The sequence below is a fragment of the Lycium ferocissimum genome, chromosome 6 (assembly GCF_029784015.1).
Source record: "Lycium ferocissimum isolate CSIRO_LF1 chromosome 6, AGI_CSIRO_Lferr_CH_V1, whole genome shotgun sequence".
In the NCBI taxonomy this organism is placed as follows: domain Eukaryota; kingdom Viridiplantae; phylum Streptophyta; class Magnoliopsida; order Solanales; family Solanaceae; genus Lycium; species Lycium ferocissimum.
Genome location: NC_081347.1, coordinates 6,259,018 through 6,280,010, shown reverse-complemented (window position 1 = coordinate 6,280,010; position 20,993 = coordinate 6,259,018). Strand labels below are relative to the sequence as shown.

At 34.3% G+C, this 20,993-nt stretch overlaps 1 protein-coding gene across 1 annotated transcript; it reads right to left on the bottom strand.

The window, feature by feature from the left end:
• Nucleotides 1-3,009: 3,009 nt before the first annotated feature.
• Nucleotides 3,010-14,908, bottom strand: LOC132059091 (glycerol-3-phosphate dehydrogenase SDP6, mitochondrial). Its single transcript, XM_059451580.1, has 6 exons — nucleotides 14,470-14,908; nucleotides 8,157-8,630; nucleotides 7,296-7,627; nucleotides 5,641-5,801; nucleotides 4,481-4,739; nucleotides 3,010-3,336 (listed from the first exon to the last, which is right to left on the bottom strand). Exons 1-6 carry the CDS (start codon nucleotides 14,828-14,830, stop codon nucleotides 3,040-3,042), a joined length of 1,884 nt encoding a protein of 627 aa, XP_059307563.1. The 5' UTR covers nucleotides 14,831-14,908; the 3' UTR covers nucleotides 3,010-3,039.
• Between the last annotated feature and the right edge of the window lie 6,085 nt (nucleotides 14,909-20,993).

The following is a 20,993-nucleotide window of genomic DNA, read 5'->3' as shown; positions in this document are numbered from 1 at the left end:
TATCTGAGTATGGTCCCAAAGAACTATAATTCTGCCTCTTTCACCAGCTAGATAGTTGGCACACCATTGCCACTGTCCTGCTTTCTTTTGAATGATAGGTCTGACATGCTGTTCTGAAACTTTGTGCTCCACTACTGCTATCAAACTAAACGTTATTATTATGGATAAACTTTTTAAGTTCCTTTTGCTTATGAACTTTATTCAATCCTCTAATATTCCAAACTACTAACTTCATGTGGAAATAGGAATGGATGGGCTTCTGCTAACTCCCTCTCTGCTGTGCTAATGCGTGTGCTAATGAGGAAATTTCTTTTTGCCTCTTTTTTTCTCTGGTCAAAATTTGTTTATTAGCGAAAAAATAGGTGTTTTAAAAGGCGGTTTCGGGGTAGCAGGGGAGCTCGCCTTGGGGGCGAGTGCTGCAGCCAAACACGGGACTCGCGTGCGGGGCTTAGGTTCTGTGAGTCTTACGCCACTAAACGCACACTTGTCTACCGCACAAACGCGCGCAACGCTGTGCTCGGGGCTCGCTAACAATTCTTATACAAATTATATATTAAATTCATTAATTATAATCGTTGACCCTCATAATTCTTTAACAAATGAATGATACTTAATATTTTTTCATCTACATAAATAAGAATATTGGGTGTAACTCAAATAACAAATCGTAGTATTACATATTTACTATTTGAGAACATCGTGAGGGTGAATATCACTTAATATATCTTTTAAAAATACATAGCCGATTTGTACATTTTCACTTGTCATTGGTCTTTTGTCCTTATGTATCAAAATTATCATATTTATTATTTCGCTATTTGAAAGTAATTAATTATATTCATAAAGGAACTACGTTTTAATTATAATACTGATAAAGTTTATTGAGATAAAATTAACAGTATGATAGTAATATTTTGAGAAATTGTGATTTTTTCATTGTTTGAAAGTTAAGATATTAGAGTTGATTTGTATTCCATAATAGATTTTATTTCATTGTATTGTTTATACTTGTAAAATTATGTTATATATAATTACAAGTCATAAGCAGGGGTGACTAGAAGGTGAGGCTAGTAAAGCTTTTGCTTTAGGCCCCCAAACTTTTACCGATGAATTGTATGGTTTAAGTTTCTTTTGGATAATATTGAAGATTGTAAAAAGAAGTACAAATTATATATAACAAAAGAAAGAAAAAACACTTATCTTTGTTTTAAGAGCAATATTTCAAAACTTTGAATTAAATTACTCAAATTTTCATATTATTAAACAAAGTTTTTACAATGACATCCTAGGTAATGTCTTTAAAAGACATGGCTACTATCTTATTGACTTGAATTAATCCTCACTAATATAATTACTAATGTTACTATATGAAGTAATAGACAACAAGTATGAAAAATAAAAAAGGCAACACTAAATATTTTGTACATGTGTCTATACTTAGGACCTCATATAAATTTAGTTTTATTGTGAGGATCAAGCATACATATATATATATATATATAGTTTTTTTTTTTTATGTAATTTCCTATTTAAAATATTTATTGTAATTATATCATTTTATGCAATACTAAAAATTAAATACTCATGGGGCTTACGCCCGTCGCTTGGGCTTACGCGCCGCGAGGGCTGATGTAGTGTAAAAGCATTTTTTTTTTCTTATCTCCAATCTTTTAAAACACTGACTGAAACTATGTTTTCTTTTTGGCAGCTACACCCTCTTATTTGAAAAGAGGTTGACTGTAGAGGACATGGAGGGCCCACTGTTTATTGTAACAGCAAGGAGAGATGAGTCGCTGACCCTGTTGCCTAATCTGGAAGGGGAACAGGTTTTTCATCTGGAAGATCCTGAAGCTGAAATCGAACCTATGAATGAAGGACTGACTCTGTTTGGTGGTGACCCCCTGGTGCTGCATGGATGGATCCCCTACAAGGACAACCACCAGCTCCTTGTGGGAGATATTATCAAAATAAGACGGGGTGGTATGACCAGTTCACAAGGGGATGGACTTTTAGTGACTTACTATCTTTTATTTTTTTTTGAGCAGAAGACTTAGCTTACTGTCTTTTATTTTTTTGAGCAGAAATTTAGTTCTTCTATGAGATGGGAAGGATCTGTGTGGTTTGATATTCATTCATGCGTATGCTATGTAACTGGATTTGTTCAAAATATTCTCTAAATGAACTGTTGTGACGAGCTAGGGTGGTTGAGCATGTTGTTCTCTGATTTTAACTAGTGTGCTAATGCAAACTAGGGTAGTTTTTCTGATACTATGTATTCAAGTTGAATCAATTGTGTTTGCATAAAATGATATACAACACCCCAGGACTCTTATCCTGGAAAATTAAAAAAAAATAAAAAATTGAATCAATTTATGTATCCAAGTTGAATCAATTTTATAAGCTTGTTACGTATTTTAAGCTATAAATGGAACTACTTCCATTTGACTTCCCCACACATGGTCACATTCATGAACAGTGCACCATTCCAAAAGAAAGAAAGAAAAGTAAAAAGGATGGAGAGAAACTCCCATGCGTAAACAAATGAATAAACAATATTGGAGTTCCCTTCGTATGCATGAAAGTTAAGGACCATGGAGTAACAGAGAGGAACAAGAAGAACAACTATGGCTCAGTCCCAAACTTTGTTTGGGTCGGCAGAAATAACATTAATCTATGTTTGATCAGATTAGAAATTATTACATCAGAGGGGCCAAATTCCCGCCCTAGACACAATCCAATAACTATAAAATCGCGAGAAATGATCTCATAGGTGGTTGTTATAGGCAACTGACCAGAAGCAAAAATGAACTGTTACTACGGAACTTACAAGTTTTGACAAAATAAGTCATTCTGCAGCTTTAAGCCACATAAAATGCATACAGGAAAAAAGGGATGTATAATATTTTTGTCACTCGTCATAACAGTTGCCTGACGAGTGACAAAAATATTAATGAACCTAGAACAATGATCAGGTAAATGTCAGAAACAGGATACACCACTCTATAAAAACATGTTTCATAATATGATAGAAATGACTTACTAGTGCTTCCCATCATGGAAATGTGCATTTTTTGATGACTTGAAAGTTTTTAAAAACTCTTTTCCCTTCTGCAATTCTTGTTTCTGCCTAGACTTGTCCCATTTGTGCTCTGCAGCCAGTATCTCTATTATTCGTGGCAGTGCTCGCTGTGCAGCATCAGTGTCAAGGAAGGCTAGACGACATCTTCTAGCTACAAAATCTACAGCGGATTCACAGTACTCTTCCCGAGCACAGTATGCAACCTCAGCTTCCAAGAAAGGGTATCCATGAGCCAATCGTTTTCCCAGATTTTCGTTCTATAATTGAGATCAATCAAATTAAGCTAGAATCTCATAGAAGTAGACATGAAATGCCAGAAAAATAGCTTCTTCACTGAGTGACTTTGAAGTAGAGCATAAAGGAGCCGATTGAACAACTTTAGGATAAAGTACTTAGAAAAAACTCTTTTGGCAAAAAATTGTGCAAAAAGGAAAAAGTTCTTTAAAAGAAACTTTTCTTTGAAAGACACTCAAACCACGTTATACTTTTTCTTTTTTCTTTTTTGTTTTTGTTGAAAGGTAAGCACTCAAAGCAGAAAACAGTTTTTTGAAAAAAAATTGCAATAATTTCTTGGAACAACTTAAATGAACCAAGTTCTCAGGAAACTATTTTTGCAAGGTTATTAAACATCTTCCATGACAAACGCCTTGGGAAGATCCTGAAATCATATTGAGGGGCTGTGAATTCGCGTACATTTTCCCAAGTATTTTCAAAATCTGCTTGATACATTATGGAGAACGGTTTTAAAGCCAGCATGTTCAATCGACAATCTTGCATTTAACATGCATCTTATTCAACAAGTTCTGATACCTATTGACAGTACATGATTCTCAAACAGCAAAAGTTCTTACTCCAGAGTGTTACTGTTACGACTCTTTCATAACATAGGAAGCTTGTATCAAAAATCAAAATCTACTCCACATGCAAGTGTTAACATTGAGAATGTATGTTAATTCAAAGTTGATATGCTCCTAACAAATTTCAAGTCTCAGAGAGAAGTCCATTGGATCAGATATTCCTCCTCAAATCCAAATTCATGAATAGACACATCCCTGATTCTATTCAAAGCTTGGAGACCCGTAGGGATCGCTCAATGACAATAGAAATACTTAGTTCTTTATTGATTCCGAGAAACCTTAAACCTAGCATCTTCATGCAATCTACAATAAATAAGCAAAAAAAAGGAAGAAGAAGCTGTACAGATACCAGAAACTGCAAAAACCACTTTATACTAGTGTCTAAATCAGCAAGCATGTTCAGCTGAACACCTTATTTATGTTTATTTTTGTGCGAGCTACCTTAAGAAGCACTTAACATAAAATGCATTAAGGTTAGTATAAAGACATATAGCCAAAGAACTAGAAGAAAAAAGGAACAATTGGAACTAAGAAGAAAGGGAACCTGAGCAATAGTAGCCACTCGTTCAGCCAACGCACCATATGCATGCGATAGATGTTTGGCAGCAGCTGTGTCCATTGCTCCTGGAACAATCTTCCCTCCATGTGACCTTTTCATGCGAACATATTGTTGAGCAAGTACCGTGAAAGATGCAGGATCCCATCCATCTGCACCTATAAGTTGTAGGTTGTATGTCAAGCATTTGTTCGCTGGGTTCAATTTTCCAGATTTTATAGCCGCATCAACCGCATCTTCTGCCATGCTGAAATGGGTTAAAACTTTAAAATCTTAATAAAGGAGAAAAAGAATTTAGGAGATGGACATACATAAGATAACCAGATCTTGGATTGACTTAACCTCATAACCTTGCACATCGATCTATGCGTTAAGCCATTTAAAGGAAAGCTCCTATGATAAGGGGAGTATGAAAAACTAAAACCGCTAGCTTAGTCAGTCTGCTTTGAAGAGAGATTAGGATGCTCCATTCTAAATTGCGTATGGATTTAGAACTTTTTTTTGGCTTTGCAATAAATCAATTTATTTGCTTTTTTTCAGAAAACAGTTGAGTGTTCAGATTCAGGTTTTTTGGAAATGGTATTGGGTTTGTCGTTTAGAGAGAATAACTATACCTATAAACATTTTTGAGGCTATTATATGGGTGAATTCTTTCGTATAAAATCAAATTGATATCATTGATTTCACAATTCACACCAAGAAGGTGCAAGAAACTATTATATTCTATAAAAAGTTTACGAAACCGACTAAACATCTTTAGATGTTACAAAACGTATCTCCTAGTAGTATATTCTAAAGAAGAAAAAACCAATTTTCCGATTTAAAAGGGGGGGAAAAAAAAGACTATGCTCCAAATTGCAAAAGCTGAAAAGAGGGCACCCAAAAAAAAGGCTGACCCACTGTTTTTGGAACAAAAAGTACCCTCTCTGGTTCGTTATAAAAAGTAGCCGAAGCTGCTTTCCAGAAACAGCATCGCTGTCTGCTAATCCAAACAAGCCTAAGTTTCCCATATTCAACGGAACTGCACCTCTACAAAAACAACTTGGGCCTGCTTTCTAAACAAACAGGCCTCTTTTCCATTTTGAAACGGATCCGCATCTCTTAAGACAGCTAGCAGTACAGCCAGTAGTTCAGATATTATAAGTTACCTTCTATACGTAGTCCATTTTCCACCAGTAATTGTTACCAAACCAGGATGATCTTCAGTGACAACATGATCTCTGGAGATGCTCGCCGTACTCTTTGCCTTGGGATCAACTGCTAGAGGGCGGATACCACTCCAAGCAGATAGGACATCAGCACGCCGCACCTATATTTGAAATCTAACATCATTCTCCATAAGAAAGATTGAACACTATAGGTGATACATAATACAAGAAAAATTGTCTAAACTGACATTTTGGTTGCCTTCAAAGGAAATAGGGAAATCGAACATTCAAGTACGGCATCTGGCCATCTTTACAAACTCTTAACAGAAAAAACAGCTCTTTTTTAGCAATTGGTGTGTATGACAAAACATGCTCATTGTACTGACAACTTCAACTCTGCTTACTGAAACAATAAGCTCAAACCGAGGAAAAAATCCATAAGCTACTAAGATATTTAGATTCAAGTATTGAGCATGCCTGTTTACATAGGAAAAATATCCTCCTCATCAAGAGGTCACCACATACATAAATACTAACAAGCCCAGTAGTGAAGTTCCTATGACTCACGAACAAAAAGATGGAGCATTCCAACTGCTAAGAAGCTCATTATATGACTTTTAAATTCACATTATTGACACAGTCCTCTTTTCTCTTCTCTCTTTGATTTGTCCTTTCTCTGCCCCTCTCTCTCTCAATATTTTCTCTAGGATTTCTGAGGTCCTCACAAAATTTGTTGGCTACTATATCCGCTTGAGTTGATATTAGTTACCAAGTTCTCCTCACTTTGTAAACACAATCTTTTAACAGATTAGAATATTATTCACTAGGCCTAAACACCACTCTGAGGGACTTAAAGCTCAGCTTCCAGGAAGAAGTTCTGTTATCAAACAATACATCAAGAGAAACCATCATCCACTATTTGCAAGTTAACATGGCTTCCCTGAATGTGCATACGCACAGCTTGACCACAGCAGTACTATATTTGTGGAGTTAGCAATTTTCCCACATATGAAACAGCACTTGAATTTGTTTTATCAAATATGAATTTGGCAAGTACTTCTTTTTGCAATATAATTTAGATAATAAGAAGATCTTTCCACAAACTATTACCATAATATACATCAAACAGGTCGGATAGCAATACTAGACCCCTTGGGGAATATATAATGTTCCATGATCAATTCATGGATTTAATACAATGCACATCACTCTGGCTTAACTCATTGTTTACTCAGTAATCCAAGATATCACCTGTAGATAAGCTACCAAATGGCCAAAAGATAGTATATTGAATATGTCCTAGACACTTACTGGACTAGCTAGAGAAATTTTAGCTACATCCAAAAGCTTAAGAAATTTCAACTGCTTTACATTGATTGTGTACAATTAAGATTCATGAAAAGAAATAATGAAATAATAGTTAGCTCAGTGAAAATGATAGAGCAATTATGCTATCCGATCAGGAAACTAACATTTGAAATTTGATAATAAGCCAAAACGGCGGTCACAGTGTAAACCTATGTTCCGGATTCCCAATGAAGAATAATAATTATATAAATTCATTGACTTACAACATTTAGATTAGAGGCACTCTATGATATTAAGAGAACAAAAGGAAGATCAGGATCGATACCACATCACTGAAATCAACACACCTTAACATTAAGATAATCAGAGATGGCATCCAAAATGAATTCGATCTCATCCTCATGAGGTTCTGGCAGCATTGTTATGCTGGTGTTGGAATCAGTAGTGCCAGCTACTGTTCTACCCAACCATGGAAGCATAAAGACCACTCGACCATCCTTAGTTTTAGGGACAATCAAGCCCATTCCATCTGGAGAATAGTAATCAGGAAGTACAACATGTACACCACTACTGGGACAGATCATGGGTTTTGCATCTTTATCAGCCAACTTTCGTACAGAATCACAGAAGGGCCCAGCAGCGTTAACAACAACTTTTGCATATGCATCAAACTCCTTTCCTGTAAATTAACCTAGAGTGAGACTTTGAGACGGATGAGCAACATACGAACAAAAGGAGAAAACATTAAAGGTCAAATTAATATATTGTACTAAAAGCATCTCTAATCGTCTAAAAATTGAACAGGGACTTATATTGAGATATATAATGGGATTGGTAGTGTTCTAGGGACAAGTAATACCACCCATGATATCTTTTCTATTCACTCCCCTTTTTGTCTTCTTAACTAGTTTTCTGGTAGTGTTCTAGGGACAAGTAATACCACCCATGATATCTTTTCTATTCACTCCCCTTTTTGTCTTCTTAACTAGTTTTCTGCTATGTTTGACTACAAATTCAGTCTAGGTCCAAGGAAATGGGAAGCTGAAGTGTCGGCACCTAACTTGTTCAAACGTGTATATACATATTTAAATCCAGATATTGAAAATATAGTTTACTTATCAACCTTAATGGTTCACACAGGATTACAAGCTAACTTTAACCAGTGAACTGAGTAGGAAAACAACTTCCAAATAAAATTCATGAAGTACCTGACAAGTTGTTCCGAATACGTGCACCAATTATTCTACCATCACCCTCATCTTTGAGAAGGGTTACAACTTCTGCATGGTTAAGCACAGCTGCACCAGCCAAAGCAGCAGAGCATGCTAATGCAACATTGAGCCGCGAGTCGTTCATTTGACCATCATAATATACCACAGTTCCCTTCAGAGTTTTTTCTTTACCATTTCGTGCTAGGGTAGGAAACAATTCGACAGACTCTTGTGCAGAATAATACCTAGACAAATGCAGTAGGTGTCGCCCTGCGACCAAATCATACATTTTCAGGCCGGCCCAGTAGTAGATCGCGTCAAACCAATCAAAACAAGGAGTCATGCATGGTAAAGCATGACAAAGGTGCGGAGCATTGTCAATGACCTGTTTACGCTCCTCGAGGGCATGGAAAACTAGCTTTAATTGCCCGTAATCTAAGTTGAAAACTGCTTTCTCCAAATAGCGAACTCCTGAAACATGGGTTCTTAGTATAAGCAGTTTGCATACCCTAGATAAAAGAAGATAACTATGACAAATAAAAGAAAGCTTCATGCAAATATCTAACTACTAATTCAGAGATGCCTCAATGGAGAAATCAAAAGGACCCTCCAAAATTTCTCAGTGCAGAGTCAAGTGAAATCCATTCTGAACCACTAACGATTAAGGTAGCACAAAGAATAACAACTTAACCTGTACGGCTATTGCTTGCTATACCATTCAAAACTCAATGGTCTGATAGAGGACAAAAAAACATAATTTGGTGAGAGAATCTTAACTGACTAGCCTTTCCTTTGCCTTTTCCAAATTCCCTGGTCAAGATGCAGACCTATTATTTTGGAAGCGTTAGAAGTTCTAAAGGGCTAATGGGCTAATGAAAAGTTGCAATGGAGACAAAAATACCTATTGCAAATGGTTTTACGGACATCGTCCTGAGCCTGAGATAAATGTTTGAAGCATTTTAAAACAACCAGTGTCAATTGAAAAGAGTCTTAACTCTTCCTTCACTGTACCTATCCCGAAGAGAAGCCAGAGCTAAGGATTTGTCGGAGTTTTTGGCCTATTAGCTTGTTCTGGAGTATATACAAAGTAAAAGAGGACATATTAGCAAAGAGACTTAAAGATGATAGATAATCCTGTATCCACATTTCAGAATGCCTTTGAAGAAAGAAGAGAAATCCTTGACGCATTACTGATAGCAAATAAACCAGTGGATTTAAAACTAAGAAGCAGAGAGTAGGGATTGTCGAGAAACTTGAATATCACGTAACGGATCATGGAATCTAAAAGTTCCTACTCCCGATGTTTGGGAGAATGGAGATTGAACAAAGAGGGAGAGCATGGCTAAGGCACCATCCATGGTGAAATATTTCATTCGGTACCATGAAAGTCTCTTAACTTACCAAATGGTACTCCATGGGAGTTATTTAGTAGCTCAAGGGGAATAACAGGAGACCCTTTGTCTTGATACTGTTTCTTTTCGTAAGAGAGGCATTCAGTAGACTCATACAAAGGGGATTTTTTAAGGGTTCAAGGGTAGTTGAGAAAGAAATGGAAGAATGATGATATCCCAATTATTGTTTGCAGATAACATTCTAATTTCTGGTCATATTCTACATAGAGTTGATACCTCTTTAAAGCTCTGATACGGTTCGGGCTTCGTCAAGATTATGTATAATGGTTTGAATTGTTGTTAGCGATGAACTTAGATTATCCAACGTCTGGCATTGAATTCTGGATGTAAGGTTGATACATTGCATAAATTTTATTTGGGACTACCACTTCAGCGAAAACCAAGATAACCACCTATGGCGACCTTAATCGAAAAATTCAGGAGAAACAAAAGTTCTTAGTAGAGGGGTAATATTTGTCCAGCAGAAGATTAAGATGTTGAATTCTACAGTATCTAACATTCCAACATATTATATGTCTATGTACTGGATGCCTTTGACGGTTCTACAAAGGTTGGAGAAGATGATGAGAGACTTTCCATAGAAAGAAAAGGAGGGAAAAGAAAACTGGGCGTGTATTATTTTTTAAAACATGTTTCAGTTTCAAAAAAGGAGGGAAAAGAAAACTCCAACTAATAGATTGGCGAAAGATACTAGGTTCCTATTTATGAGGGGAGTTTAGGGATATGATATGGATTATTGAAGTAGTAGTTGGATTTGTCCATGAGCATGTGAAGGGGTTTTAATGAAGAAATAAACAGATTCTCGATCTCTAAGCAAATCGATGCATTCTTAGTAATGGTCAAAACTCAAAAGTTACACTCTTGGAAGAACATGTGCTGCAGAAAAGAATGCGGGAAGAACCATTGCCATATGTGTTTGGCATGCGAACGACAAAGAGGTTACACTGGCGGACTATTTTAGGACGAAGAGATAATATCAGTTGAGATATTACTTGCAAAAGAGACGTAGAGAATTTGGAACGAGAGGACTTCCTAAATAAAGTCTACGAATAACCAATAAGGATTAATGGGGAGATAGGGTGAAGTGGTGAACGGAACAGGGGAAGGAGCGAATGGAAAAATCTATTATAATTTATGGTAAACCCCTTGTCCCATACCCCCTACCGAGGAGCCAAAAGTGACCCTTCCAATTTATTCCTTACGTGACTTGACCTCCAACATTATGCTAAGAGGTGGAGGGTCCTCATCGCTTAGACTGTTCTCTCTAGTCAATTTCATGTTTGATAACTTATTACTTGGAGATATCTGAAAGTGGAGATAAGAAAGAGCTACAGAAGAAAGAGTCGTACCCATCCGAAGAAAATAACTTGCTTACCTGGTCTGAAGAAAAGGAGGCAATACTGACAGCATATTACTTCAGAAAGAGAAGATGCATTGAGGTGCTGGTATTATTTATGTAAAAGGACCACAGTGAAGATGCAAATCATCTCCTAACTCAGAGCAGGTTCAATACTCAGCTTTGAATTGTTTGTACAATGTTTAATATCACCTAGGTGCCATCTAGAATGAACTGAGAGGCAATCACTACGTGCAGTTCGCAGAAACCACGCCACTGTGCCTTTACTGGGCAATTTGAAATGAGGAGAAGGAGTTTGATCCAGAACCCGAGAAGGGTGTAAGAAGTATAAAAAGGCCTTTTTTGTTTCATTCATCTACTTTTCCCCGGTAGATACTGATGACTGAAACAGTCATCCCCAATTTGTAAGGGATTGCAACATAGTTGATTTTTAAAAGAGAAAATGTCCTTGTGTATACTGTATGGTTTCAATAGTTTTCTATATGATTCAATAGTTTTATAGATGATTGTGGTTGATCCAGTTACATACTCTAAACACATTTCTGACACCACCTTGGTATGATATTGATAAAATATTGACTTATAAATAAAGGCTAATGACTTCGATTTTGATAATATATATGCAAGGAGCTGAAAACATCAAGATTATTCCCCAGGGAAGAAATTGGAGGCATAATCACTTCGATAAAATATTAAGAAATTACTGCAGGCAAGTAACTATTGAGCATACTAAATTGATGAATTTAGTACTTCTCCTATTGAGATTCTCAAATGATAAGAGAAGCTTCCTAATCCTTTCTCATGTATCCTGTCTGATGAGAGATAGATGGGTATCCAATCTCCAAATTCGACATCACAAAGAATTTTAAGTTGGATATTACTGTGAATTGTGATCATCATCTCAAAAGCCTTTCTTTTCAATCCAAATTTGCCTTGACATTGCGAACTCAGTCACACAACAATAGATGCCTCAAGTAACAATGTTCCACATATCAAGACCCCTCCCCCTCAAGAATAGCTCCCAGAGTTTAGAAACATAGGCAATATTATTCTCAAGGAAAATTTTCGTAAACCACATTAAATCAATTTCAAGATGTCCCAAACAACCATATATAGGGTACCACACTGCATAAATATAGTGTCCCAAAACTAATGCTGCTTGCCTATTATAAATGATACTACAAGATCCCCGATTTTAAAGTTCCATTTATTATATTAGGCTGTCCTGAAATTGTGTCACTTTCATAAAAGGGAAAATGATGCTCGACAGTCTTCAATTCTTTTAAATATCTATCTTATGATCAAAAAGAAAATTTGTACCCTACTTCTCTTTTTAAAAAATTCAAATAACAAAAAAACTAGCTTTTATCCTCATTTTAATCTGTGGACGTCACTTTTCATTTTTTTAAAAGTGTCAAAGTGTTACCTCATCCGTAAGCTTGAATCCACTTTTATTTATTACCTAATAAAAAATTACGATGCGTCAGCCAAAATTCCAATAAAAGCTCATATCAATCATTAACTGCACCTCAATCACAATTCAGTTCGAATCAACTACATGTCCTCTATATCCATAAGAGGATACATCATAATTTGACTATTTTACGCTGACTGTTATCCTCGTTTAAATTCAATATGTCACCGTAACGTCATTGAATTAACTTAAGCCTAGTATATCAAATACCTGGAAAACTATCTCGTGAATGTATGCGTGTACATACCAAAACTGATGAAAGTTTTACACTCTTGTTCGGATGGTTGTTACATATCATTTCATAATGTCTCGTATTATATTGTATCGTGTTATATTGTTTTGATGAATATAACGTTTGGACAGATTGTATCGTTTCCCGTTGTTACATAATGTCAAACATCAGCAAATTAAAGAATTAACCTACAAGAAAAGTAGGGTATGGGGTAGAGCTCATATAAAAAGGTAGGGTAAAGGATAAAATCAACAACTCTTAGCTACCTCGTAACCTTCCCAGACCCCACTTGTGGGATCACATTGGGTTTGTTGTTGTTGTCGTCCATTTTTACTTGTTCAGTATACTAAAAATAGATGTCCACTTTTATTTGCCAAGTTTGGAAAACCAAGAGATACTTTACCATTCCATACCTATTTTACCCTTATTATTAATTATTGACTTGGAAACTTCAAGGAATTGTCAGGGGTTGCACAACATTCGAAGTATGTTTTGATTGATTTCAATTATTTAGATGATTTATAATAATTAGGGCTGATATTTATTTTTTACTACTTAAGGGGTGTGCCAAGTCAAACATAGACAAGTAAAAATGGACGGACGGAGTAATAAGTAAAGACAAAATGAGAAACAAAAATAATGTAACGACGCGATCACACCGAATCCGTCATTACGCAAAATGTACATAGTGATGGAGATACGATACATTAATAAAATTTAAGTAACAATCAGAACAAACACTGTATTTAAACTAACAACACAACACAATACAATAAAATACAATACAAAAGGTAGGGCAAAGCACAAAATCGGATTATTAAATAATAAGTAAAGACAAAATGCGGGAAAAAAAAGGTAATGAGGCGATCACGCCGAATAGGTAGGTTACACAAAATGTACTTATAACAATGGAGATACAATACAATCAAACTTAACATTGTATTTAAACTAACAACACAATACAATACAAAAGGTAACAACCATCCAATGATCCAAACAACCTTAAAGTAACAATCAAAATTAACATTGTATTTTAAACTAACAACACAACACAATACAAAAGGTAACAACCATCCAATGATCCAAACAACCTTAAAGAAGGAAATTTTCAAAAATATACAGCCCAACATAAAATATTACGCCATGTAGCCCAATATACAATATTATACGACATTATACCCGGGCGGGGGGAAGGGGCCATTATACATAATGTATCAACCTTGTATATAAGTATGGGCTAATAGGGTATAAAAGGGGTGTTTATACACAAAAAATGGGCTAAACCAGGTAACAAACTCATAATATGGGCCACGTGGTGTAAATATTTTCTCCCAGTAGACATAGAGCTTAATTTTCCCTACATAATATAGGCTACGTGGCAAAAAAGATATTTGTGTGGTTATAATTTATCTCGTTAAGCGTAAAGGTAAAATATAAAGTTAAATTGTTATCAAATAAAGAAATGTGTCATCTTTTTGGACCGACTAAAAATGAAAGTGTGTCGTATAAATTGGGACAGAGGGAGTGATAAGTAAAGACAAAAGAAGAAGAAAAAAAAAGGCAAATAAGTTGTCACTATCAAAACAAACACTATATTTAAAAGGTGTTTATACACAAAAATGTGCTTAAGTGGCGTAAATATCTTCTCCCAGTAGACATAAAGCTTAATTTTCCCAAAAAATAAGGTAAAGACGCGATCACACGAAATAAGCAGTTACGCAAAATGTACACAACAATGGAGATATGAATCTATGATACAGTAAAATTTAAGTAACAATCAGAACAAACACTGTATTTAAATTAACCCAATACAATAGGTAACAACAATGACTAACCTCCATGAATTAGTTTAGTAGACCTTGAAGAAGTACCAGATGCAAAATCATCTCGTTCAATCAATCCAACTCTAAGTCCACGTGTCGCAGCATCAAGTGCTACACCGCATCCCGTAGCGCCGCCACCAACAACAAGCACATCAAGTGGATTAGCCAAACTGGAACCAATCAAAGCCGCTTCCTGTGCGACACGTGGCGGAACGACAGCCAAAGGATCAGCTATTTTGCGACGAAAATTGTCGAGTGCGGTAGTAGTGGATGAGTCATTTGATGAGAATGCAGGTTGCCAGAGAATTGTGTATGCTCCGCCGGCTACGGCAGCGATTGCCCCGAGACGACGGAGGCGAATTGAGGTTGCCATATAGTGGTGTAGGTGAAGAATATGGATCTGAGATTTTTGAAGATTGAATTGTTTTCTACTCCTTCCAGCCGAATTTATATAACTACACACATATACACACACACATATATATATATATATATATATATATATATATATATATATATATATACTCCCTCTCTTTCCACGATGCCGCGCGGAAGAAGCATGGGCTCGTGACACGCCCCACCCACTTTAAAAGTTTACATGATTGTAAATCATTCAAAAATAATTTGTTTTCAATTAAATCTAAGAAAGAGATCATTCATTTTGATACGGACTAAAAAAGAAATAGATTTAAACAAATTAAAACAGAGGAATATATATATAAGGTAGTTTAATTGGACACGAAGTCAATAAAAGCTACACTTTTGAATTTTATAGTCAAAATATATTTGTGGGCGGACGCGGATCTACAATTTAAATTCGTGTTTTAAATTTTTAGCATTAAGTTATTATATTTTTAAAGTTATGAATTTATATTTATTATTTTATTTTACTTTTGGAAAATTTTAGATATAAATTTATATTTCATGTCGAAAATTTGGGGTTTAATTGAACTTCAAGTTATAGTGCTCCATCGGCATCTATGTGCGGGTTATAAATCAATCATGCCTGAAGGCCTATATCTCGTTACACATAAAATTTAAAATTTGAAGTTAAATTATTGTCTAATGAAAAAAATAAGTCATTTTATTTAGAACGGACTAAAAAAAAAAAAAAGTGTAATAATATAAATTGGGTTTATACTGCGACAGAGGAAGTAATTGAAAAGGTTGCATTGGGAATGGAAAAATGATATGTGTACCCTCTCGAATGACTATAATGCCCTCCTTCTAGAGTTAAGTTTCGTTCACACTTTACTGTAAGTGTGCCATTAAAGGACATCACGGTAACTTACAATAAAATCTTAAAAAAAGATATGAAAATTAATTAGAGTTCTAGTGTACCCCTAATCAAATCTATTGTTTCCTTTTCTGGTACGTGTCCCTATATAATGTTGATTAAAATTTTGACTTTTCACATTCTTAGTCAAAAAAATCTTCGGTATAATTGAAGTAATCCTTCATAGTGTTAAATATTGTAAATAATTTTTTATAGTAAGGAGGATTTGAAGGAGAGAAAAAATAATTGTAGTGCTTAATTTTAACAACCACAATAACATAGTCATTGTAATTCCACAAGTGAGGATCTTTACGGGGTAGAGAAATAATTTCCAATAAATGTTCCTCTCAAATAAGTATAAAAAGATAAGAAAAGTGGATAACCTGTAATAGCTATGTTAAAGTAAAAAAGGGAAAAAATGATTGGATTGTCTCTTCATTCAAAAAGTCTTTCCATCTTCTATTCCATTGTCTTATTTTACTTCTAAATCTAGATTCTATTGCCATGTTAAAGTAAATAGGAGAAAGAAGTTAAAAACCAACAAACACTATCCATGATGGACCAATTTTGTTATTACATAATGGAATAAGGACATAAAAGGAATTTAAGCTAAATGATTGGAAGAGGAAAGCTAAATGATTGGATGAGGATGGAGCTTTAGTGGTCAACACTTTCCACGGCTGCCGCGCGGAAGAAGCATGGGCTCGTGACACGCCCCACCCACTTTTTGCTACATATAACAACAAACATAATTTGTTACGTTAACACAAGCTTTCCAGCTTAGTCTTGAGAAATAACATCTTTATTTATTTAGTTAAAGTTCAAAAATTTACCTTTTTACATATAATGAAAATTTTTAGCCACAAACAAGTTGTTTTATATAAATTTCTCCTTCCATTTAATCTCTAAAAACGGAGGGATCACCCCAACACCAAATACTTTTGAATTTTCTAACCTCGTAGTAGTTTTCATTAATGCCTTTCTGCTCAACAACTCAAGCATCTTGTGATCCTTCAATTCCTTGTTTCGATTGAATTAGTACTCCTTTCAATTTTGCTTTATTGTACTTATTTCAATTTGGGTGGATGGATTTCCTTTCAAAAGATATAACTTTGACTTAACTTTTTTTATGTTTTGATTGATTAGAATAGTAGGGGACGATGGGCCAAAGATCTTGTATAGAATATTAAAATCAGAATGATATTGTTCATTTAAAAAAAAAGTTGGAAATTAATTTTAAATAGTCACTCGTACAAAAAAATTCGCATAATTTAATCGAAGGCCAAACGTGTAACTTCTCCTTAAACTTCATGCAAAAATGAGCTTTACCACTATTTGTTTATTATTACGGCACAATCACCTCCCTCTGCCATTTAATAAGTCATTGCCAAGCACATACCAACCACTTTATATCACTTCCTGATAATTCCGGAGATCATCACAAGATTATCACCGCGTGTTCCATCAAACAAATAATATTTATGTCAAATAATAGTTAATTCTTATTTTATTTAGAATTTAATTGCTAATTCTTAAATAAACTTTCACGTGGTGAGAAAATAGCTAGTCTTAATTATCATTGTTTGGAATTTTAAGGAAAATATCTTAATAATCAAATGTCTACTTTGATTTAACATCTTAACTCGAGGGTCCGCACTTTTCAGCTTTTACATTTGAAAAATGGTTCGAATCCATGAACTTTCACATTCGCATTCTTAGTGGTATACAAAAAGTCGTGGAGCGGTGAAGGCTTCGCTTAGTAATATTTATTTCTCTTGCTCGACTCTGAATTTATTGTAATACACCAACTCAGTAAGAAAGTTAAGTTTGATCATGATGCAAGATTGCAGTAGAATGAATTGGATATGAGTTGGATAGAAACTCTTCCATTAGTTGGTTATTTTCATTAGTTAGTTACAAGTCGGTAGGAATTAGTTCATTAGTTAGACTCGTGATTAGTTGACGGCTTGCGTTGTAATTCATATGATTGTTGTGTACAAGTTTTCAAATGTATTGGATATTCATTCAATGAAATAAGATTTACTTTCTCTCTCTTATACATTTCTTTTTAGCTAAAGCACTCGGTTATCCCTATCTTAGCATCATCTTCTTCGAGCCCTAGCTCCTAGATTAACATTTTCCATCGCTTCTCTTAATGTGCATCAATGGTATCGAGCTACTTAACTAAATCATGACTAGAAGCGGTGAAATTGTAACAAGAAGCAAGAACCATATATTGGTGTAGGTGAAGAGTATGGATGTGAGATTTTGAAGATTGAATTGCTTTCTACCCTTCCACCCGACCATATATATATATATATATATATATATATATACCCTCGGTTTCAACCAATTTACCAAACATTTAAGAATTTGACTGGACACGATATTTAAAAAAAAGAGAAGATTTTTATAACTTATGGTTCAAAATAAGCTTTAAAAATTTGTGTGGCTATAAATCATTCATAAAGTGAATTGTTTCCAAATTAGAAAAAAGGTTATTTATTTTGATACAGATTAAAAAAGAAATAGATTCAAATAAATTGAAACAGAGGGGGCATATATATAAGGTAGTTTAATTGGACATGAAGTCAATAAAAGCTACACTTTTGAATTTTGTGATCAAAATATATTTGTGTGGGCCGAAGCCGATGCAGATCTACCATTTAAATTCTAGAGGTTCAGTATTTTAAATTTTTAGCACTAAGTTATTATATTTTTAAATTTATGAATTTATATCTATTATTTTATTTTAATTTTGGAAAATTTTTAGATATAAATTTATATTTCGTGTCAAAAATTTGAGGTTTAATTGAAATCCAAGTTATAGTGCTCCATCGGCATCTATGTGCGGGTTATAAATCAATCAAAGGCCTATATCTCGTTACACATAAAATTTAAAATTTAAAGTTAAATTATTGCCTAATGAAAAAAAATAAGTCATTTTATTTATAGCATAAAAAAAGATGTAACAATATAAATTGGGTTTATATTGAGACAGAGGAAGTAATTGAAAAGATTGCATTGGGAATGGAAAAATGGTATGTGTACCCTCTCGAATGACTATAATGCCCTCCTTCTAGAGTTAAGTTTCGTTCACACTTTACTGTAAGTGTGCCATTAAAGGACATCACGGTAACTTACAATAAAATCTTAAAAAAAGATATGAAAATTAATTAGAGTTCTAGTGTACCCCTAATCAAATCTATTGTTTCCTTTTCTTACGTGTCCCTATATAATGTTGATTAAAATTTTGACTTTTCACATTTTAGTCAAAAAAATCTACGATATAATTGAAGTAACCCTTCATAGTGTTAAATATTGTAAATAATTTTCTATAGTAAGGAGGATTTGAAGGAGAGAAAAAATAATTGTAGTGCTTAATTTTAACAACCACAATAACATAGTCATTGTAATTTCACAAGTGAGGATCTTTACGGGGTAGAGAAAAAGATAAGAAAAGTGAATAACTTGTGATAGCTATGTTAAAGTAAAAAAAAGGAAAAAATGATTTGATTGTCTCTTCATTCAAAAAGTCTTTCCATCTTCTATTCCATTGTCTTATTTTACCTCTAAATCTAGATTCTATTGCCATGTTAAAGTAAATAGAAGAAAGAAGTTAAAAACCAACAAACATTATCCATGATGGACCAATTTTGTTATTACATAATGGAATAAGGACATAAAAGGAATTTAAGCTAAATGATTGGAAGAGAATGGAGCTTTAGTGGGTCAACACTTTCCACGGCTGCCGCGCAGAAGAAGCATGGGCTCGTGACACGCCCCACCCACTTTTTACTACATATAACAATAAACATAATTTGTTACTTCTATCCCTACATTCTTCCCTGTTAGTCGATTGAAAAAAAAACATCTTTATTTATTTAATTAAAATTTGCTTCAATATTTTTACCTATAATGAAAAATTTTAGCCATATAAATTTCTATGAATTTTACCATGTACATTTTTAAAAGTCTTTCTTTATTTCTTAAATTTCGTGTCTAAAAGGACGGAGGGATCAACTGTTTTCCCAACTACTTAAATACTTTTGAATTTTCTAACCTCGTAGTAGTTTTCATTAATGCCTTTCTGCCCAACAACTCAAGCATCTTGTGATCCTTCGATTCCTTGTTTCGATTGAATTAGTACTCCTTTCAATTTTGCTTCATCGTACTTATTTCAATTTGGGTGGATGGATTTCCTTTCAAAAGATGTAAGGCAAATACATCAAAACCCCCACGAACTATACCGAAAAGTCGATATCACACCTAAACTATACCATTAAATATAAAAAAGTGATATTATTTACCCATTTAACCCAATAACCGCGCGCGATAATCGGTTCGGGTTATTTACTTTTTTCTCTTACTTATTTATTTGTGGGCCCGTTTTTTAATTTTTTTTCCATCCGTTTATGATATTCTTTTCTTTTTAGTCAATTAAAAAAGAAATAACATCTTTATTTATTTAGTTAAAATTCAACTTCAAATTTATCTTTTTACCTATAATGAAAATTTTTAGCCACATAAATTTTTATGACTTGTTTTGCCCTTCAAATTTTTAACAACAATCTTTTGCTTTATTTCTTAAAATTTTCGTGTCTAAATGAAGAAATTGCGGAGGGATCAAGGGTTTTCCCAACTACTTAAATACTTTTGAATTTTCTGAACCTCGTAGTAGTTTTCATTAATGCCTTTACGGATGACAACTCAAGCGGGTGGAAGGGTGGGGATAGGGTGTGGGGATCCTAAAAATATATATATTTAATTAAAAAAAGTAATAAATAAATTGAATTAAAACGCGCTTATTTTTCAATTATTTTTTAATTTGTGCCACTTATTAATATCAATTTGGGTGTGTATGGATTTTAGGTGTGATATCGACTTTCAATAAGATATAAGATGTAACTTTGACTAAACTTTTTTATGTTTTGATTAGAATAGTAGGGGACGATGGGCCAAAGATCTTGTATAGAATATTAAAATCAGAATGATATTGTTCATTTAAAAAAAGTTGGAAATTAATTTTAAATAGTCACTCGTACAAAAATAGCTGATAATTTAATCGAGCAGCCAAACGTGTAACTTGTCCTTAAAACTTCATGCAAAAATGAGCTTTACCACTATTTGTTTATTATTACGGCACAATCACCTCCCTCTACCATTGCATAACCATCATTGCCAAGCACATACCAACCACTACCATCACTAATCCCTAGCATAACCATTACCAGGAGATCATCGTCAACGATTATCACCA

Excerpts from the sequence above, each read along its gene's own strand:
- LOC132059091 (XM_059451580.1), bottom strand. The coding sequence starts at position 14,830 with ATGGCAACCTCAATTCGCCTCCGTCGTCTCGGGGCAATCGCTGCCGTA. Across the intron at positions 8,631-14,469 it reads TACTAAACTAATTCATGGAG|GAGTTCGCTATTTGGAGAAA; the intron begins GTTAGTCATTGT and ends CCCATGTTTCAG. Across the intron at positions 7,628-8,156 it reads TATTCGGAACAACTTGTCAG|GAAAGGAGTTTGATGCATAT; the intron begins GTACTTCATGAA and ends GTTAATTTACAG.